General features: G+C 35.7%; 1 protein-coding gene across 8 annotated transcripts in view; it reads right to left on the bottom strand.

Moving 5' to 3' along the window:
• Nucleotides 1–15,773, bottom strand: part of LOC105040592 (probable sugar phosphate/phosphate translocator At1g06470) — a 33,245-nt gene continuing 17,472 nt past the window's right edge. Inside the window, exons 10-13 of one of the 8 annotated variants that reach the window (XR_831187.4) lie at nt 6,696–6,790; nt 2,137–2,295; nt 333–513; nt 1–251 (exon numbers count right to left, since the gene is read on the bottom strand). Coding sequence is in view for 3 of the 8 variants with exons in the window: in XM_010917182.4 (XP_010915484.1) it covers nt 2,175–2,295; nt 6,696–6,790 (216 nt within the window). In the remaining 5 variants the exon portion in view is untranslated. Of the gene's footprint in view, nt 514–2,136; nt 2,296–6,695; nt 6,791–15,773 lie in introns of those variants that run through there. The other 7 variants (XR_831188.4, XM_019849644.3, XM_010917182.4 and 4 more) reach the window with 7 other exon arrangements.

Genomic DNA, 15,773 nt, shown 5'->3' with positions numbered 1-15,773 from the left:
TGATTGCTTAAAGAAGCAAGTCCGATATGGAATTATATGATCTTTTACATCATTTGTGCGTACAGTCAAAATTGTGGGCCAAGAGGACTTGGAGAATAGCAAATAAATTGAATGAATGGTAGAAAAAAATAGTTCTCGGAAATGGTTGCAATATCCAAAACTCGAAAGAACACCATACAGATTTTAATGAACACCTTTGCTGGGATCAATAGTCTAACATCTTCTGAACCTTTGGCTTTCTGTTGCTTGCGCTACAATTGTACAGGGAATCTGAAATAAGGATCAGATCTCAATGTTAAATCTTTAATTTGAAGGAGAGGGATAAAGCTCACGGTATGCTATGGTGGATGTAAAGGTTGCATGTGAAGTGAACAGCAGTACTCCGGAGCTATTTACATTCATGAAGTTGAGCATCTAGAAGAAAACCGACTATGATGCAAGCCATCCGAGTGAGCCAAACGACAATATTCCAGGCCAAAAAATTGTAAAGAATTTGGAAGGGCATTGATCTTCCTGCATCCATCATCATTAGACATTTTATTATCAAACTGAATTTCTGGGGATAAGTAGAACAAGCTTGAAGTTTTTGTAGATAAAACTTCCATTCAGGCCTTTTAAACTAGTTTTAAAAAACATATCTTACCACAAAAAAAAAAAAAAAAAAAAAGACATATCTTGCCTACCCTTTCAAAGCAAAGATTTGGCACAGGTAAGCTACTTAAATTGTTGGAGATGCCAATGACAAAAAACAAATATGTAATGATAGTTCGACATCATGAGGAAGCTCCACAGCCAATTGATGAAGTGCAAGGCCATCAAGATTTCTGATCTATTTAATTAACACCATCTAGTACAAGTCATTTCCAGCCAAATAGAGAATTCAGATTAGTCAAGTTTTCCAAGTCAATATCTGTTTGAATTAGATGGGCATGTTAGCTTATTTCAGGTCTGCAAAACAATTCATTGAACTGAATTGGTCCAACTGAATCAGTAGATTTTCTTTTTTTGAGGGAATCAGTGCATTGATATCGACTTTGCATATATATTCTAACATGATTTTTTATATTCTCATGAAAATAACAGTCCAAATTGGCTCATATTGTCTAATCCCTTATTCACCTTGTCAAAAAATTCAGTTCCATCATCAGCCTATTATGGGCAAACATCTAAAAGAGATGCATCCTCTATCCCTGCATCTTATGTAAGCATGCATGTATGCATGTGACTTGAGAGTTGGGAAACTGTCTCTGGAAAGAATAGTAAAAGGTCTTGAAAAGCCTGTGATACAAGCTTTGTTCATCTTTCCCATTTTATCCCCAGGAAGAATCTCAAAACCAAGGAAAACAACATTAGGCTAAATGTTGTAGCCTTGTTTCAAATGTCTATTTGAATGATGCAATAGGCTGTTAACACTAACTAGTAGCTTCTTTATAGAATGTAATTCATAACCAAATAATGTTAATGAGCCAGCAAACCCCAATCTTACTGCAGACTCAGACCAGGTCCAGTGCAGAGGTTTGGAAAATCTATTCAACTTGAGGTGGTCACATTTCTCAAATTTCAGGTTTTTACCAAAGCCACAGCTCAATTTTGGTTAGATTTTTTTTTCTATTCATAACCACCAGGACTTCTAAGAAAGGATAAGACAGGATAGGTATTTGGTTTGTTGTATGTTGATGTAAGATAGCATCTTAAGAGCATTTTATCATCATCATCTTTTAGCCATTCTCAGAAACTGGTTATCAAAGAACAGTACACATGCATTATGAATAGAAAAAAAAATGTTTGCTACTTTTATTTCACTTCCTCCAGCATATTATAATAGTAGCAGCTTGAGATGTTTGATTTAGATCCATAACCAACAAGGAGCCAGAACTTCTTTAACAAACTAGAAAAAAGTGTGCGTGTGTGTGCTTGTGTTTAGCACAAAGAATTACAGGTAATATTCAAATATGCTGTTACATGAAGTACAAGAAAAGCAATATGAATGCAGATGTTTTGATAAATCAGAAAAAGCTACCAGCCCAAGAAAGAAAATAGAACAATAAAAGAGATTATGAAGGGAAATGGTCGCAATGAATATATTCCAAGTTTTCGCTTCGCTGATTATGAAGAAGATTGGCAAAGGGATCCTACCAGATAGTAATAAAACATGTTGCATATAATGGGTAGACTCAAGTATCATCATCTTGAAAATCCATTTCATCAATGATAACATATTTTGCAGCTCCATTGGAAGTGGGTGACACCATATCTTCATGATCATTTGGCTGGCCTTTCTTCAGTTTTTCATATCTGATGTTGATGAAGCATGTTCATAAAAGGCATAAGACAGATATATATTAAGACAATAGTGAACAAAAGTTGCTATAAAAAAATAAGCATGGTCAAGTTACTGTTCAATTGGCACCTTAGTTACTGGTACATGCAAGGCCTATGTACAAATTTGAGTTTTGTGACTGCTGCATGGGATTAATGTACCATCTATGAACTCAGTGACAACATCATGCAAATTCTTCATGATTTTATTTACCACAAAGATTAAACAAGTGGAACATGAAAAAGATTTGGATTTGTTACACTACAAAGAGCCCAAAATAGACCCCAATCTCTCTAATTTAAACTTTGCCTAAGCTATGAAGGTACAGTGAATACATGTCAGCTATGATGCTATAGAAGGACAAAATGGACTAACCATGAGTTTCATGGTTTTTGGGATATTTACATGTTGGAGGAACTGTTCTCTTGTCTGCTAGTACTATAATTTTGTTCCAGATATTTACAGCCTTGAATCTGATTCATGGAATTTGAATTCATGCATTAAGCATCCTGTTCTGCTGGTATATACTACATATGCCAGCAAGATACAGGCACAACACAGTGATATGGATTCCTGTATCATGTGTATCACTCCATGCTGGTTGTATTGGTTTGTGCCGGTTCAGTATGGACCAGCATGGACTGATGAACCATCGCAGACCCACTACTATTCTCAATAGGCCTTGGCTAATGGCTAGGCACACGGCCAACACCATAGTACAAGTTCAGTGATCAGGAATTATTCAGCTAAGGGCAAAGACTTAGGAGTTTGCAAAAAAAAATCCGGTACTAAACATCAGGAAATAAACAACAAAAGTATAAAATTTAAGCTTTCTAAAAGATTTATATACCTATTTACTTAAAAATAAGTATGCGAGGGGTAACTGGAAACAAAAAAGGCAAAGACACCACCATTAGCAACAATACATAAAATTAATGTTTGCAGCATGTAAATATTTCTAAATTAGTTATAAATAAATTGTAGCATTTATGTATAATTCATGAACGGTTGAACATTTCTGAATTGATTTGTTTCAGAAGAGTAATTAAGCAAAGGAAAAATCAAGAATAATTCCAGAATTTTCCATCACTAACAGAATCTTGTTACTGTGACCGACATGGCATTTGGACCAACCCAGCTTGTCATGGCACACTATGTATGATACCAAAACCTTGTCACCAGCATGGACCCGGAATAGTAGTTTAATTCTTGTTTGAACTTTTGATAGCTTTTGAACACCCTCCATAATTGAGTACCACTAATTTGCACTAATTTGTTCCCAACACAACTTGGGCACATAGCTGGGCGTGTCTGACATGGCTCTGTGCATCATGGTATGGATTGTGTCAACCTATGACCAGCCCAGAGCCACAGACACGGTAGTAGTACTCTAAATCTTGTTTGCCACTTTTCAGAATACCATCTAGCATTGGGATATCCAAAAATCCAATCAATCGGCAACTTACCACATGACTTACTTATTAAATATGTAATACATATTTGGCCATTTTTACTGATTTACTGTCTAGGATGAAAGGACTTACTAGACCATTCGATTTTGTGTAACGCCGAATGTTGCCACAACAAATGATCACAGCTTTTTTGATCTGAACAATGTTTGTCATGCAGCTTTTTTCAGAGGGTCCCAATAAATTATTGGACTTCACGGAACTCTTTCCAGCTTGTCTCTTTTTCTTAGGATTTTCTTTTTTTTTTTTTCAGTAATTCATCAAATAAGACAAAAGAAATCAGATTTTGTAAATCCTGATTTGATGAGTTCACATGTAAATAAGATTTTATGAGAGAAATTATTGTCAGAACACTTAACATGCATATTGTGTGTCATGTACTTGTAAAAGGCATGATGCTTCTTTCTGATCTATAGATCCACTGTTATGTTCATTTTAACAGCAGGATCTACTCTTCAGTTAGTTGATATTTATTACTTTATCACTTTTCATGATTATATTTCTTTGAAATGCAAAAGTAATAGATCATCAATTCACAGCCAAGTTTAAGAAAACGCATTTGACAGTTCCACAATGCCGAACAAATTCATTTATGTGAGTGTGAAATCTCCTAACTGATGCAGACGGCAGCGAGCTAGACTGATCATCATGTCAAGAGAAAAATCAGAAAAATAATGGTTTATGGATGAAATAGCCATCTTTTGTTAGTTCACAAACCCATGCAATTAAAAAACATTGAACCAATAGAAGCTTATTAACCTACAGAATAACATAAAACTTGGTTCACAGGTTTTCCGCAACCATGTGAATTGCCAGCTTCTGTTTACTCTTTTTTTTTTTTTTTGATTATATTATCACAGATATGCAAATATGAAGTTCAGTTTTTTCACTGAAGTTTGAGGATTGCTCATCGGCTTGGAATAACCCATTCATCTATGCAGAACCAAGATTCACTAGAAAGATTTATCAAAATTGTGTAAGAGATCAGAGGTCTCAATGACAAGCTTTATATGTTTAGTATAACCTTCTAAAAAGGACATCAGTAACAATATATTGAAAAAAAAAATGTAAAAATAATAGACTGCAAAACATCTTCTTTCATGTACAATTTGAAAGGACTTGTAGGCACAAAATAATAATTTCCCCAGCACAACTGATCATATCATTTGACCATCCCAGTACATGTTGATGCTATGCTGCTTCTGAGTGGGTTCTCTTCCCTTTTAGACATTTTTCACATAATAAAGTATATTGCAAAATGTCCTTCCTCAGTGCTTATTCTTTAATCCAGCCACTTATTCAATTATCTAAGTTGCTGACCGAAATTACCTCTTAAAACCAAATGAGGATAATTATTTTCATATAAAAAATTAAATATCATGCTAGCATTTGCACATCATATATGAGACCCTGCATTCTTGCAAAGAGGATTCTATTCAATTGTGGGTGGGTGTAGTTCCGATATGTTTGGCAAGGTTATGAATCTGCTCTGTAGTGAATTTTCTAAAATGCTGCAATTGATTGTGTTTTTTTATCACTTCCCCTCATGTCTCATAAGATCTAGAATGCTTTAACTAGGGTGAAACCAAAAGGATGCATTGCCATGGTTGCAGAATAAATCTTCAGATATGGAAACTAGAGAAGCTGAATCCATGTTTTGTCTTGTTTCTTTTTCTGATTCAGAGTAAGGCAAAGCCTTAAATAAATCTGAGATAAGAACAACTGAAAATATCAACCTTATCTAAGTCCATAAGTTGAGTAGCAAAGTCTGAATTCCAGTCAAAACTTGTCCTAGTAATAGTTCCTACTTCCTACTAGTAGTTCCATCTTCCATGTCCTGCTAACCAACCAGTCTTCAGGTTTGTTGCCCTTGCAGAAGATGTGTATGGATCAAAGGTAGTCATAGGCATCTTTCATAATATTCTTTCTATTATAAAGCAAGCATAAAGCTAAAATATGATAATAAAAACAGATAATCTCTGAATTTTGACTTTTAGTGCATTAATTTTAAAAATTCTTGAATTTGGAGAATTGCTGAGTGAGAAAAACCTATGTTGGTATGTATGTGAATTTGGTGGAAGTCAGACATGAGTAACACAGACTAAACTTCTAGGAGTCAAGCTTTACTACAGGTTATAAGGAATACTGCAACTCATAACACAGTGAGTTTCTTGATTGTTAGATCATTAGGAAAAGTCCCACTAACATAGTTAAGATCTTACAATGAGCATAGACCTAAAAGAGGATAGAAAAAGTATTAAAGAGATAAGAAATCATCAAAGAGACAACATGGATATAAACAAATTGAGAAAAAGAAAGCTTTTGTCTTAGGAAGATTAAATTGTAATGAATGTGTTAGAGGCAGGTTAAGTTATATTTTTTTGAGGAAAGATGCAGTCGATGGTGATGAATGCCAAAGCTCACTCAGAAGAACTAATTTGCACATCACCTTAAATGGGCACTTATGTCGATGCCTTTGGTGGTTTCAAATTATCAAAACATCAAGTTCATATGCAAAAGAAATTAATAACAGATCCAATATGGATTATGCACAGTGTGCATTCATTTTTCTATCAGGAATATAGCATAATAATACAGGACTTGAATTGAGATGAAGAAGAATTTGAATATGCATTTTATAATGTGAGATGCAGGCTTTTTATGAAATCAGCCACATAAAGAACATAAAGGACAGGTGCACAACTTTTGACTGGTTGCTTCACGGCCTATATTGAGATAAATGCAGGTTATGTCACCAATTCTTTCACTGGATACAAGAAATTTCGCCACTAACGTTACAATGGCTAAGCATTAAGAAAATAAAAGCCACCTTTCTAAACAAGCAACAAAAGGAAAAACGAAAAAGATAGAAGCCACAAATTTCCACTAAGAAAGTTCTTACTTACTTGTACCAGTTGAATAAACTCACACCAACCATAATCGTGAGAAGCCCAATTCCCTTTAAAATTGTAAACTGATCATGGAAATAAAACACAGCAACCTGAACAGAGGTTTCATACATTAAAAAATATATTTTAACTAAATTACACGTTGATTTTTAATCTCAAACTCTATATAATCAGAAAGAAAATATCATTAGTGTTCCCAAAACATATAATCAAGAACAAGACAGCCTGATAAAGGGAATTAATTGGAAACGTTGTTGCAGGTTTATAAAGCACTGCTAGCTATTAAATTATCAGAGACACCTAGGCTAGTGGCAAGCGTAAAAAGGGCATCCTAGTGCACAAGGCTCCCACTATTTCAGGTTTTGTGGAGGGTTAAATGTATGCAGCCTTTCCCCTTAAATAGGGATGCAATCAATCTTGAGCCAAGTCGAGTAGCTGGAAACTTGAGCTTAACTCAACCCTAAATATTCGGACTCGAAACTTAGCTCAAGATTGACCAAGCTTTAGTATCCCAAGCTCGAGCTCGACTAAATGAAAAATAGACGAAACTCGAGATCAACTTGACTCGACTTGAATATCAACCAAACCATACTCGAGCTCAAAATTCATCTATAGCCTACCAATAATATATATATATATATATTATAAATAAAAATAATATTATTCAACATGTATATAAGCTTGAGTAGGCTCGCATGCTTTCGAACCGAGTATCTTGCTGCTCGGACTCAAATCGAAAAATTATTTAATCTACTCAAGCTCGATATAATCAAATCAAGTCGAGCTCGAGTAGCTCACGAGCATGTAGACTCATTTGCACCCGTACCCCTAAATTAGAGAAGCTGTTTCCGTGTTTCAAGCCTGTGACACCCAGGCTATAATGGAGCTACCTTACTGTTACATCAAGGCCTGCCCTCTAGGTTTACTAGTTGATAAGACTACGAAAACTAAGAATGACCACATCTTGTAATATGTTGGACTTACAGAATATTAATCAGTAATGAGCATAAAAAAAAGGTAAATCTTTCTCCATTAGAGGAGCAAAGAATATCCTTGAAAGACTTCATGGTAATGGAACATTACATACAAGAACCACTGATTTCTCTGGCACATCCTATAATGTCCAGAATGGTGAAATGATCTGAATAAGTAAGAATAGTTTTTGTGCGAATAGAGCTACTCATCTCAAAAAAAGAAAAACTCACAGGTAAAGTTACAAATCGATGACATGACCATTTAAGCTTGTAATCAACAAATTGTGCCAAACCCTGCCAGTCCATGCCGACAAGCACGTATCATGCCGGGTCGGTACCAATACTTGCACCGCCAGAACCTCACCATTTAATCCTCCTCATTTAATTGAAAGTATGTTTAATTATAAAATGATCTTTCTTCTTGGCACAACATGGTACACATGTCATGATGGCCAGAAGCCAACACACCCTATGCTAGTGGCACTTGAACCCTTTCTGTAATCTCATGTGAAACATTTAAATTATCAAAAATATTCAAGTCAGGTAATTAACTAATTTTACAAATATAAAGATTTGGTTGAGTTGGTAGACAAACTTATCAATACAGATGAAAGGGAAAAGGAGTAAAATGGATTTACTAAAGCAGATACTGTTGGATGTGTGCCCTAGAAGCCAATCTTGACTGACACATACTTTTCTCTAGGGCATGTTTTATACTTATTGGACAGTCTTAATAACCAATCATGTTTATGTGTCCATGATTTGTCCTAGAAATTAATAAAGATGATTTTGTATATTCTCAAGGTGTTGAGAATTTGAGACATACATCATTAGTGGTTAATTTCTAAATACTCCCGATTGAAGGATTGTCACAGAAGACAGTGATCAATCCATTCGAGATCGGTGCATGGATTACCTCCCTTTAGGGCAGATGAGTCTCGAGTCTGCGGTGTAGAGACACTGGGGTGAGAGTGCAGGTGGTTGTTAGAGAACAACTTACATTGAACGTGAACAACATGAGAAATCACTTGGATGTCTACTCACTCATCAGTGATTTTCTCAATGCTGCAGTGGTGTGACTGGTCCTTTGACCTGCGGTGTGTTGGCTATTCGCAGCGAGGCTACATAGTTTGACTGCACGTTCCCTTGGTCCTAGCCATATGGGTCCTTGCTGTGTATGTTGGTTATGTAGATTCAGATTCGCTGTTTGGAGTAGAATACACCTAGATGAAATCTATCGACCTTGATAGAAAAGGAGAAGTCCTATGTGATTCGTAAGACTGAATTCAGAAAATCTCTGATCAGAGTAAGTGTGAATACTGAAAAAGAAATTTCACGAGATTCACAAATGAACTCGAGTCGAGCCAATCTAGCATATGACTGACGATGGAAGTTGACGAGTTCTCCATGACCTCTGTCAAGTCAGGACTCTCAATAGAGGATTGTATCACACATAACTGCACCTAGGGGTTTACTTTTCCGTTCTGTTGGGTTGCCACTACATATTGCTAGACGTCACTGATGGATCGTGAGAACTCACTAAGATCATTTTCGGATCAATGATCTTTGTTGAGGTAAGTTGAAATCGTTTCAGCCCATCGAAAAGAGTTTCGATGATACTGTGATGGAGATCACGATATGTCGTACTACCAGACAGAATAGAACCTGAGAGATCACACACAAAATGAGTATAACCTGATCAATGGCTTGGATTATATTTGAATTATCAATTGGATTGATAGTTTGAATTTTAAAAACTGCTAATTTGTAAGCGTTACAGTTTTGGTAGCTGCTAATTGTTAGCGCAGAGACTTAATTGCAAGTGTTGCAATTTTTTTGAGGCTGATTAAATTATGAATTAAATCCTAATTAATTTAAATCAGATTTAATTTAATTAATTAATTTAATTTAATATTAATTGAGTTCAATTATCCAAATCAGATTTGAATTTCAAGCCTGATTGGATCAGGCTTGACAGTCTTTTCGAATTCGGCTCATTTCGGACTCGATTTGAATCCGATTGAGGCTCTATTTGAACCAGATGAACCATAACTCGGAGAGCCCAAGTTCTCTGAGACTCTCTCCAGAAATCATGCCAAAAGGAGAAGTGGGGTGTTATTTTTCTCGTCCTTTTTTCTTCACGTGCGTGAAAGAAGAGGGGGCGCCAATAGTTGGCGCCCCGCCTAATCTAGAAGTCTTTTTCATTCAAATTTTTTTCTATTTGAATTTGATTCAAAATAGGATAGAAATCTCTTAGATTGGGGCGTGGAAGCATTTTTTTATGCGACAAAAAAATTAGAGAAAGAGGACGTGCGCTAATTGTTGGCGTGAGACATCTCTCCTTTCTTCCCTTATCTCAACGCACATCTATCCTTTGATTTGTTTTTTAACGCCTTAGATTAAAAGAGATGAGATCTCTTAGGCGTTAAGGAGTTGTGCGTGGGATTTGAGATGTGGTGCAACAAAAACTTAAAAGAGGAGCGTGAAGGGAGGTGGCGTGCGTTAGATGCGAGAGGCTTCTTTCTTACATCTTTCTCTCCTCCCCAACGCCTCTTCCTTCCTTCTCCACGTCCATGCCCAGATCTGATAGAGATCATGTCTAAGAGAGAAAAAGAGAGAGAAGAAGAAGGATTCTTCTTCTCTTCATGGTGATCTGATTCAGATCCCGTCGGATCTGTACGAAAGAGTTCGTGCAGCGATCTGCTTCTTCAAGATCTAAAAGAAGAGATCAAGATCCATGGATGAGGAGCGAGATCTGCAAGGTGCTAACACATTGGTGATCTTGGTGCTCCGATCAGGCGGCTCCTTGTGAATACCAGCAGAGGCTAGGTGCGTGTGCGGCTACGATAGAATTCGAGACATTCGCAGGATCCGAGGTATGGAAATTCGATCTCCATTTTATTTTTCTAACAGTTTGTTTTTCTATTTCAGATATCAGATTGTGGATACATGTTCGTATCAAGATCTTTACTACGATTTTCAGATCTGATCTGGTACGTGAATAAATTAAAATTATTTTAATTCATTTATTTTCGCTGCGTAGATGTCTAGAAAAAATTTTGAACTACACGTACGAAACCGTAGCGTATTCTAACAGTGGTATCAGAGCATAGGTTCTGATATGAACATGAAACCTCCTCAGATCTGATATCTGATTTATAGAAATTAGATCTGAAGGTTAATAAGATGATCACATTATTCTGAAATAAGGTTGCCCGAACATAACCCCTGTTATACTGAACGGTTGTCCTAGAACGATATAGAACAACGATTAAAGTTAGATCTGATTTTTGTGCATGTTGTAATGTGATTACATGTTTATTTTGGATTGGAAATCATTTCAAATCTGAAATAAATCATGAGTTATTCAGATCTGAAATTGGTTTTAGATCTGAAAATTTTAATTATGGTGTAATTTGGATCTAATATGGTTGCTGAAATTTTCTTACATGCATAGATTCAAAGTTATGGTTCATATGTTTGACATGTGAAAGATGTTTTGATATGATTTTTTAATTGATTACATATGTGATATGTTGATTAAATTCTTAGTAGCTTAGTAATCAAATTAGGATAGTCACCATGGCCGTCCGGTCATAAGATGATGAAGAGATCAAAGTCCCTCTCTTGCCCATTCGATGGGTTCTCTCTTATGACGTGTAAGGGTGCCGACTGTGATGTTTCTTATGAAGATGAACAGTGAACAGAAAATTGTATGTGTGATATATTTTAATTTAAATCAGATTATGTATATATTTTTATGTGTTTTATATCGTAAAATATTATATTTGATATATTGTTTGACAACTGATCTAAAACTTAATTTCTACAAAACTCTAGATCCAAAACCCTAGGCTTGTTTGCATGAGGACATGAAACTATGACTGGTATACCTATGGAGCCAACTCAATTCTCGATTGGGTCGACTCGAGTGCTTGGTGGGTTGACTGATTTTTGTTAGAGTCGACTCAAGATCCTGATAGATCAGCTCATTTGCTGATGAGCCGACTTAATTGTGTAGGCTAGGTCTATAGGTTTATGTTTGTCTCGGTGTGTGCCGACTCACTGTGACAAGTTGATTCATATACCAGGATGAATCGACTCAATTCTACAAACAGCGATATTATATGAGATACAAATATAAATGGTTTAGATTAAAAAATATTTCGAGATCTAAACTCAAATCCATGTATATAATGCACTTAATTAAAAATTAAGATTTGAAATTATAAGATCTGAAATTACGAATTTAATATCTAAATTTCAATACATAAAACATGGACTTTCGGGTATGGGCTGAACAAATTAGGTTTAGAGACTAAACTACAACTAGGGTCATTGATTAGATCAGGTTAGAACCCGTTCTGATTTTGAGCAGTTGATCGAACCTAATCAAGAATTAATTGGGATTAGGTCAAAGGAGCTCAAAATTGAAATTTAGTTGTAGTTGGTCAAATTGATTCATATGTGATGTGAATTGATTAAGTCAAGATTGAATTTGGCTCAACGGTTCGAGTCTGGATCTATAGGTTAACCTAATTAATTCTAATCAATCAATTTGATGTCTAAGGCAAGTATTAGATGGTGGTTATTTAATTGGTTCCGTTGTCTGACTGATCAATTCATTGGTGTCTAAGGAAAGCAACGGGGAGATCCCCACTCATCTTTACTTACCTGACCATCTTGGAGAGATATATTTTGTATTATGTTACTTGTTGATCCGAGTTCACCCATGCCAACTAGATTGGTCAGACATGAAATGTGCTGACCTAAATCAGATTAGTCATTACATCAGATGTATGTGACTAATTAGAAGAGACATGAATCCAAATCTCCTTACTGAATATTAAGTCTACTGGTCTTCCATCATTGTAGAGATGTGGGTGCCTTTTCCGACGTTGATCATTCTCGGCTGGTTACAGTGGTTCGGTTGCATCGGAAAGACACAACTACTCTATTGCATCAATGCTCTGAGGTAAAGATAGAGTTGGGCTCAATAACTGTTAGGTGAGGAATCCAATGATGGCTTTGTACTCGTGATGAATGGTGGGTCGGACTTAACTAAGGAATGTGCCAATAACTGTTAGGTGAGGCCACAAGACTTAGAGACAAAGTCGCTGCAACATGCTTGGAGAAGCATCTGGACAAAGAGTTGTCCACGCATTGATATACGTGTCACCAATAATGTTAGGTGAGGTGCTGTACATCGATGGGACCGTAGCACCCACTAGAACCTATTATCGTGTTAGGGTTTCCGTTTCTCCACCGAGAAATGTGAGAGACTCGAAAAATTAGTGAGTCTTTTGTTTGTTTTTAAAGTCTCTAGAACAAATTATTACAAGTACAATCATCTAATTAAAACATTACTCTCTATGATTAATTTTCAGCTTCCAACCCTCTAGCTCGAATCCTAGATATTAACCACTTAACTGAAATCAATTACATATTCTGGCTCATAAATCTAAGAATAGTTCTTAGCTTTTAGAAATTAAGTCATGTTCTTGATCAGGTTAACCTAATGTCATCAGCTTGTCCAATCCATAGTCAACAAGCTATACTTGACAAATGGTTGGACATTGACAATTAGGTTAGATGCTATAATTAGATTCCATAGTCGATGGATGAGATCCAATATATGCATAAGGACATGTAGACTGCCAATGACATGTTGATTCATCTGCAATAATTATGAGATGATCAAAGTCGCATAATGCATAAGATGCGTAATGGACAGTTTGTCCATGATCGATGATCAAGGACATTGAAGAGCTTGAAAAGCTCGACATGACCATGCATAAGAAATTACTAATAAATTTGATCATGTAATTTCTGATTCATATGGATAGTTTATGAAACTATTATATGAATAAATATTATAGCACCTTAACTGAATTGGTCGATATGCTGGTAACTAAGGGACTTGAAAAGTTCAGAGGTACATACCTGGAGAACTTAAAAAAATATTGACACGCTTTTGGAAAGTATGTCAAATTGCTCAAAATTAATCTTACGGTTTTCTCTTTTTTATTAGACTCTAGTGCATATTACGCATTTTAACATAAGGTCTAAGGAAGGAAGAGGACCAAGGTAAGGTGAAGTGACTTTTTTAAGTTGACAATGGTGCAAAGTTGCACTAGGTCGTAGGCACCTAATCTCGGAGATTACCGTTTGGATTTGGTTCTTGATCATTTGTATAGTAATGCATTTGAAAAATTATTTAAGCAAAACAGTGAATGCCATTGGTTTAAGAGATCCAAAACCAAATAACCTAAAGTATATAGATGGTTCCTTTAGCTAGGTCATGTACGAGAAGAAATGATTTACCGACTAGAGAAAATAGACTTTTGGACTCATTGACTGTTAAGTCATATCTAGTCTGTGAATCATCTCTTTGAGGATTAATGATCAAGCTGTCCTTTATGGATTAAAAGACTAAGACCACTGAGATACTTATCTTAGTACACATATAATGTGTATGATCCATTTGATGAGCCAGACTAGAAGGTTATTACTACTTCATCACCTTTACCAATGAACAGTCATGGTATAGGTATATATGTGAGACACAAATCTGAAAGACTTTGAATGGTTCAAAAAATTCAGATATGAAGTAGAAAAGATAAATCAAAAAATTTTTAAAAATACTTCGATCAGATCGAAAATGCAATATCAAATAAAAAATTTATCGATTATCTAAAGAAAATGACATAATGTCATGATGGAATTCTCCTTATACACCTCAGCTCAATGGTGTATCTGTGAGAAGCGATGGCACTATATGAGATATGGTCCAGTCCATCATGAATATCACAAGCTCAATTATTGTTTCTTTAGGAACAAGATTTAATTTCTGAAATTTAAATTAGGTTTTCTCTAAAGTTGGTTTCATCGCACCATATGAGATATGATATGGTGGACAAATTAAAGAAAAGGTCTGTAAGAACTCGTTTATAGGGTATCCCAAAAGTGTCGGAGATATCACTTTCTCTTTCCAGTGGTTCACAATGTGATTGTGAGCAATCATACTATTTTCTTGGAAACAATGGGAGAATGAAATCAAAAAGAAATCTCTTAAAAATAATGAGTCACAGGATCTGTACAACTTATTTAAGATGAACCAGTATATGTAGTACTTCCTTCACCTCGTAGATCTAGTAGGATCTCATATCCTTTAGAAATGTACTTGGTATTCTTACAAAGGATTCAAGAAAATATTTCTCAAGGGAGATTGGAACATAGGGATGATCCCAAAATCTACAACGATATGATATAAGGAATCATGTAGTTACATGAAGATCAGTGGGAGGGTCCCATGCTGACATTGGTTATGATGTGGTTACATATAAATTTTTTTTCAAAGATCTAGATCAAACATTCTGAAAATAAAAGGTCTATAAAGATAGATCCTAAAAGAATGTTTGATTTTCACAGATAAGTACATAGAAGAGGTGCTGAAAGGGTTCAGCATTGAAACCTTCAAGAGGGATCCATTATCCTCTTGGGCATAGGTATATGCCATGCTATGTACTTGACTTAGTATATCTTGCTGTGAAAGTCACGAGCAGATATTAGTCGAATCCAGGCTGGGAGCATTGGATTGCTGTGAAAATATTCCTAAGTACTTGAGAAGCACAAAGAGATTATTCCTCATCTTTGAATAAAGGTTAGAGCTAAGAGTGGGAGGATACGCTAATGCTGATGGTAGAATGTCTATATCAGCATGTATTCTTAAGTTATATTGGTTTGATTTATTGAAAGGGTTTCAAATAATCAACCAGTGGAAGCTGAATATGCTATAGATGTGCAAGATACATTCTGGTTTTTGATAGTTGCAGACTTAGATGTCATACCATTGGATACTATGACATTGTACTGCAAAGATAATAGTCCATAGCCCTCGCTAAGGAGCCAAAATCTCATCAGAAATCCATGCACATAGAACAGATATACGCGATTACCTCAAGTAAAAATACATGGAGATGAAGAGAGTAGACTCCACATGATAGTGGTAGGCCCAATTCACTTAGCTAGCTAAACACTGAAGCCTATCTCAGAAGATGGGGCTCAGGTATATAGCAGATTAGCTTTAGCGCAAGTGGGA

The sequence above is a fragment of the Elaeis guineensis genome, chromosome 3 (assembly GCF_000442705.2).
Source record: "Elaeis guineensis isolate ETL-2024a chromosome 3, EG11, whole genome shotgun sequence".
NCBI lineage: Eukaryota > Viridiplantae > Streptophyta > Magnoliopsida > Arecales > Arecaceae > Elaeis > Elaeis guineensis.
This window is presented reverse-complemented; position numbering and strand designations above follow the sequence as displayed.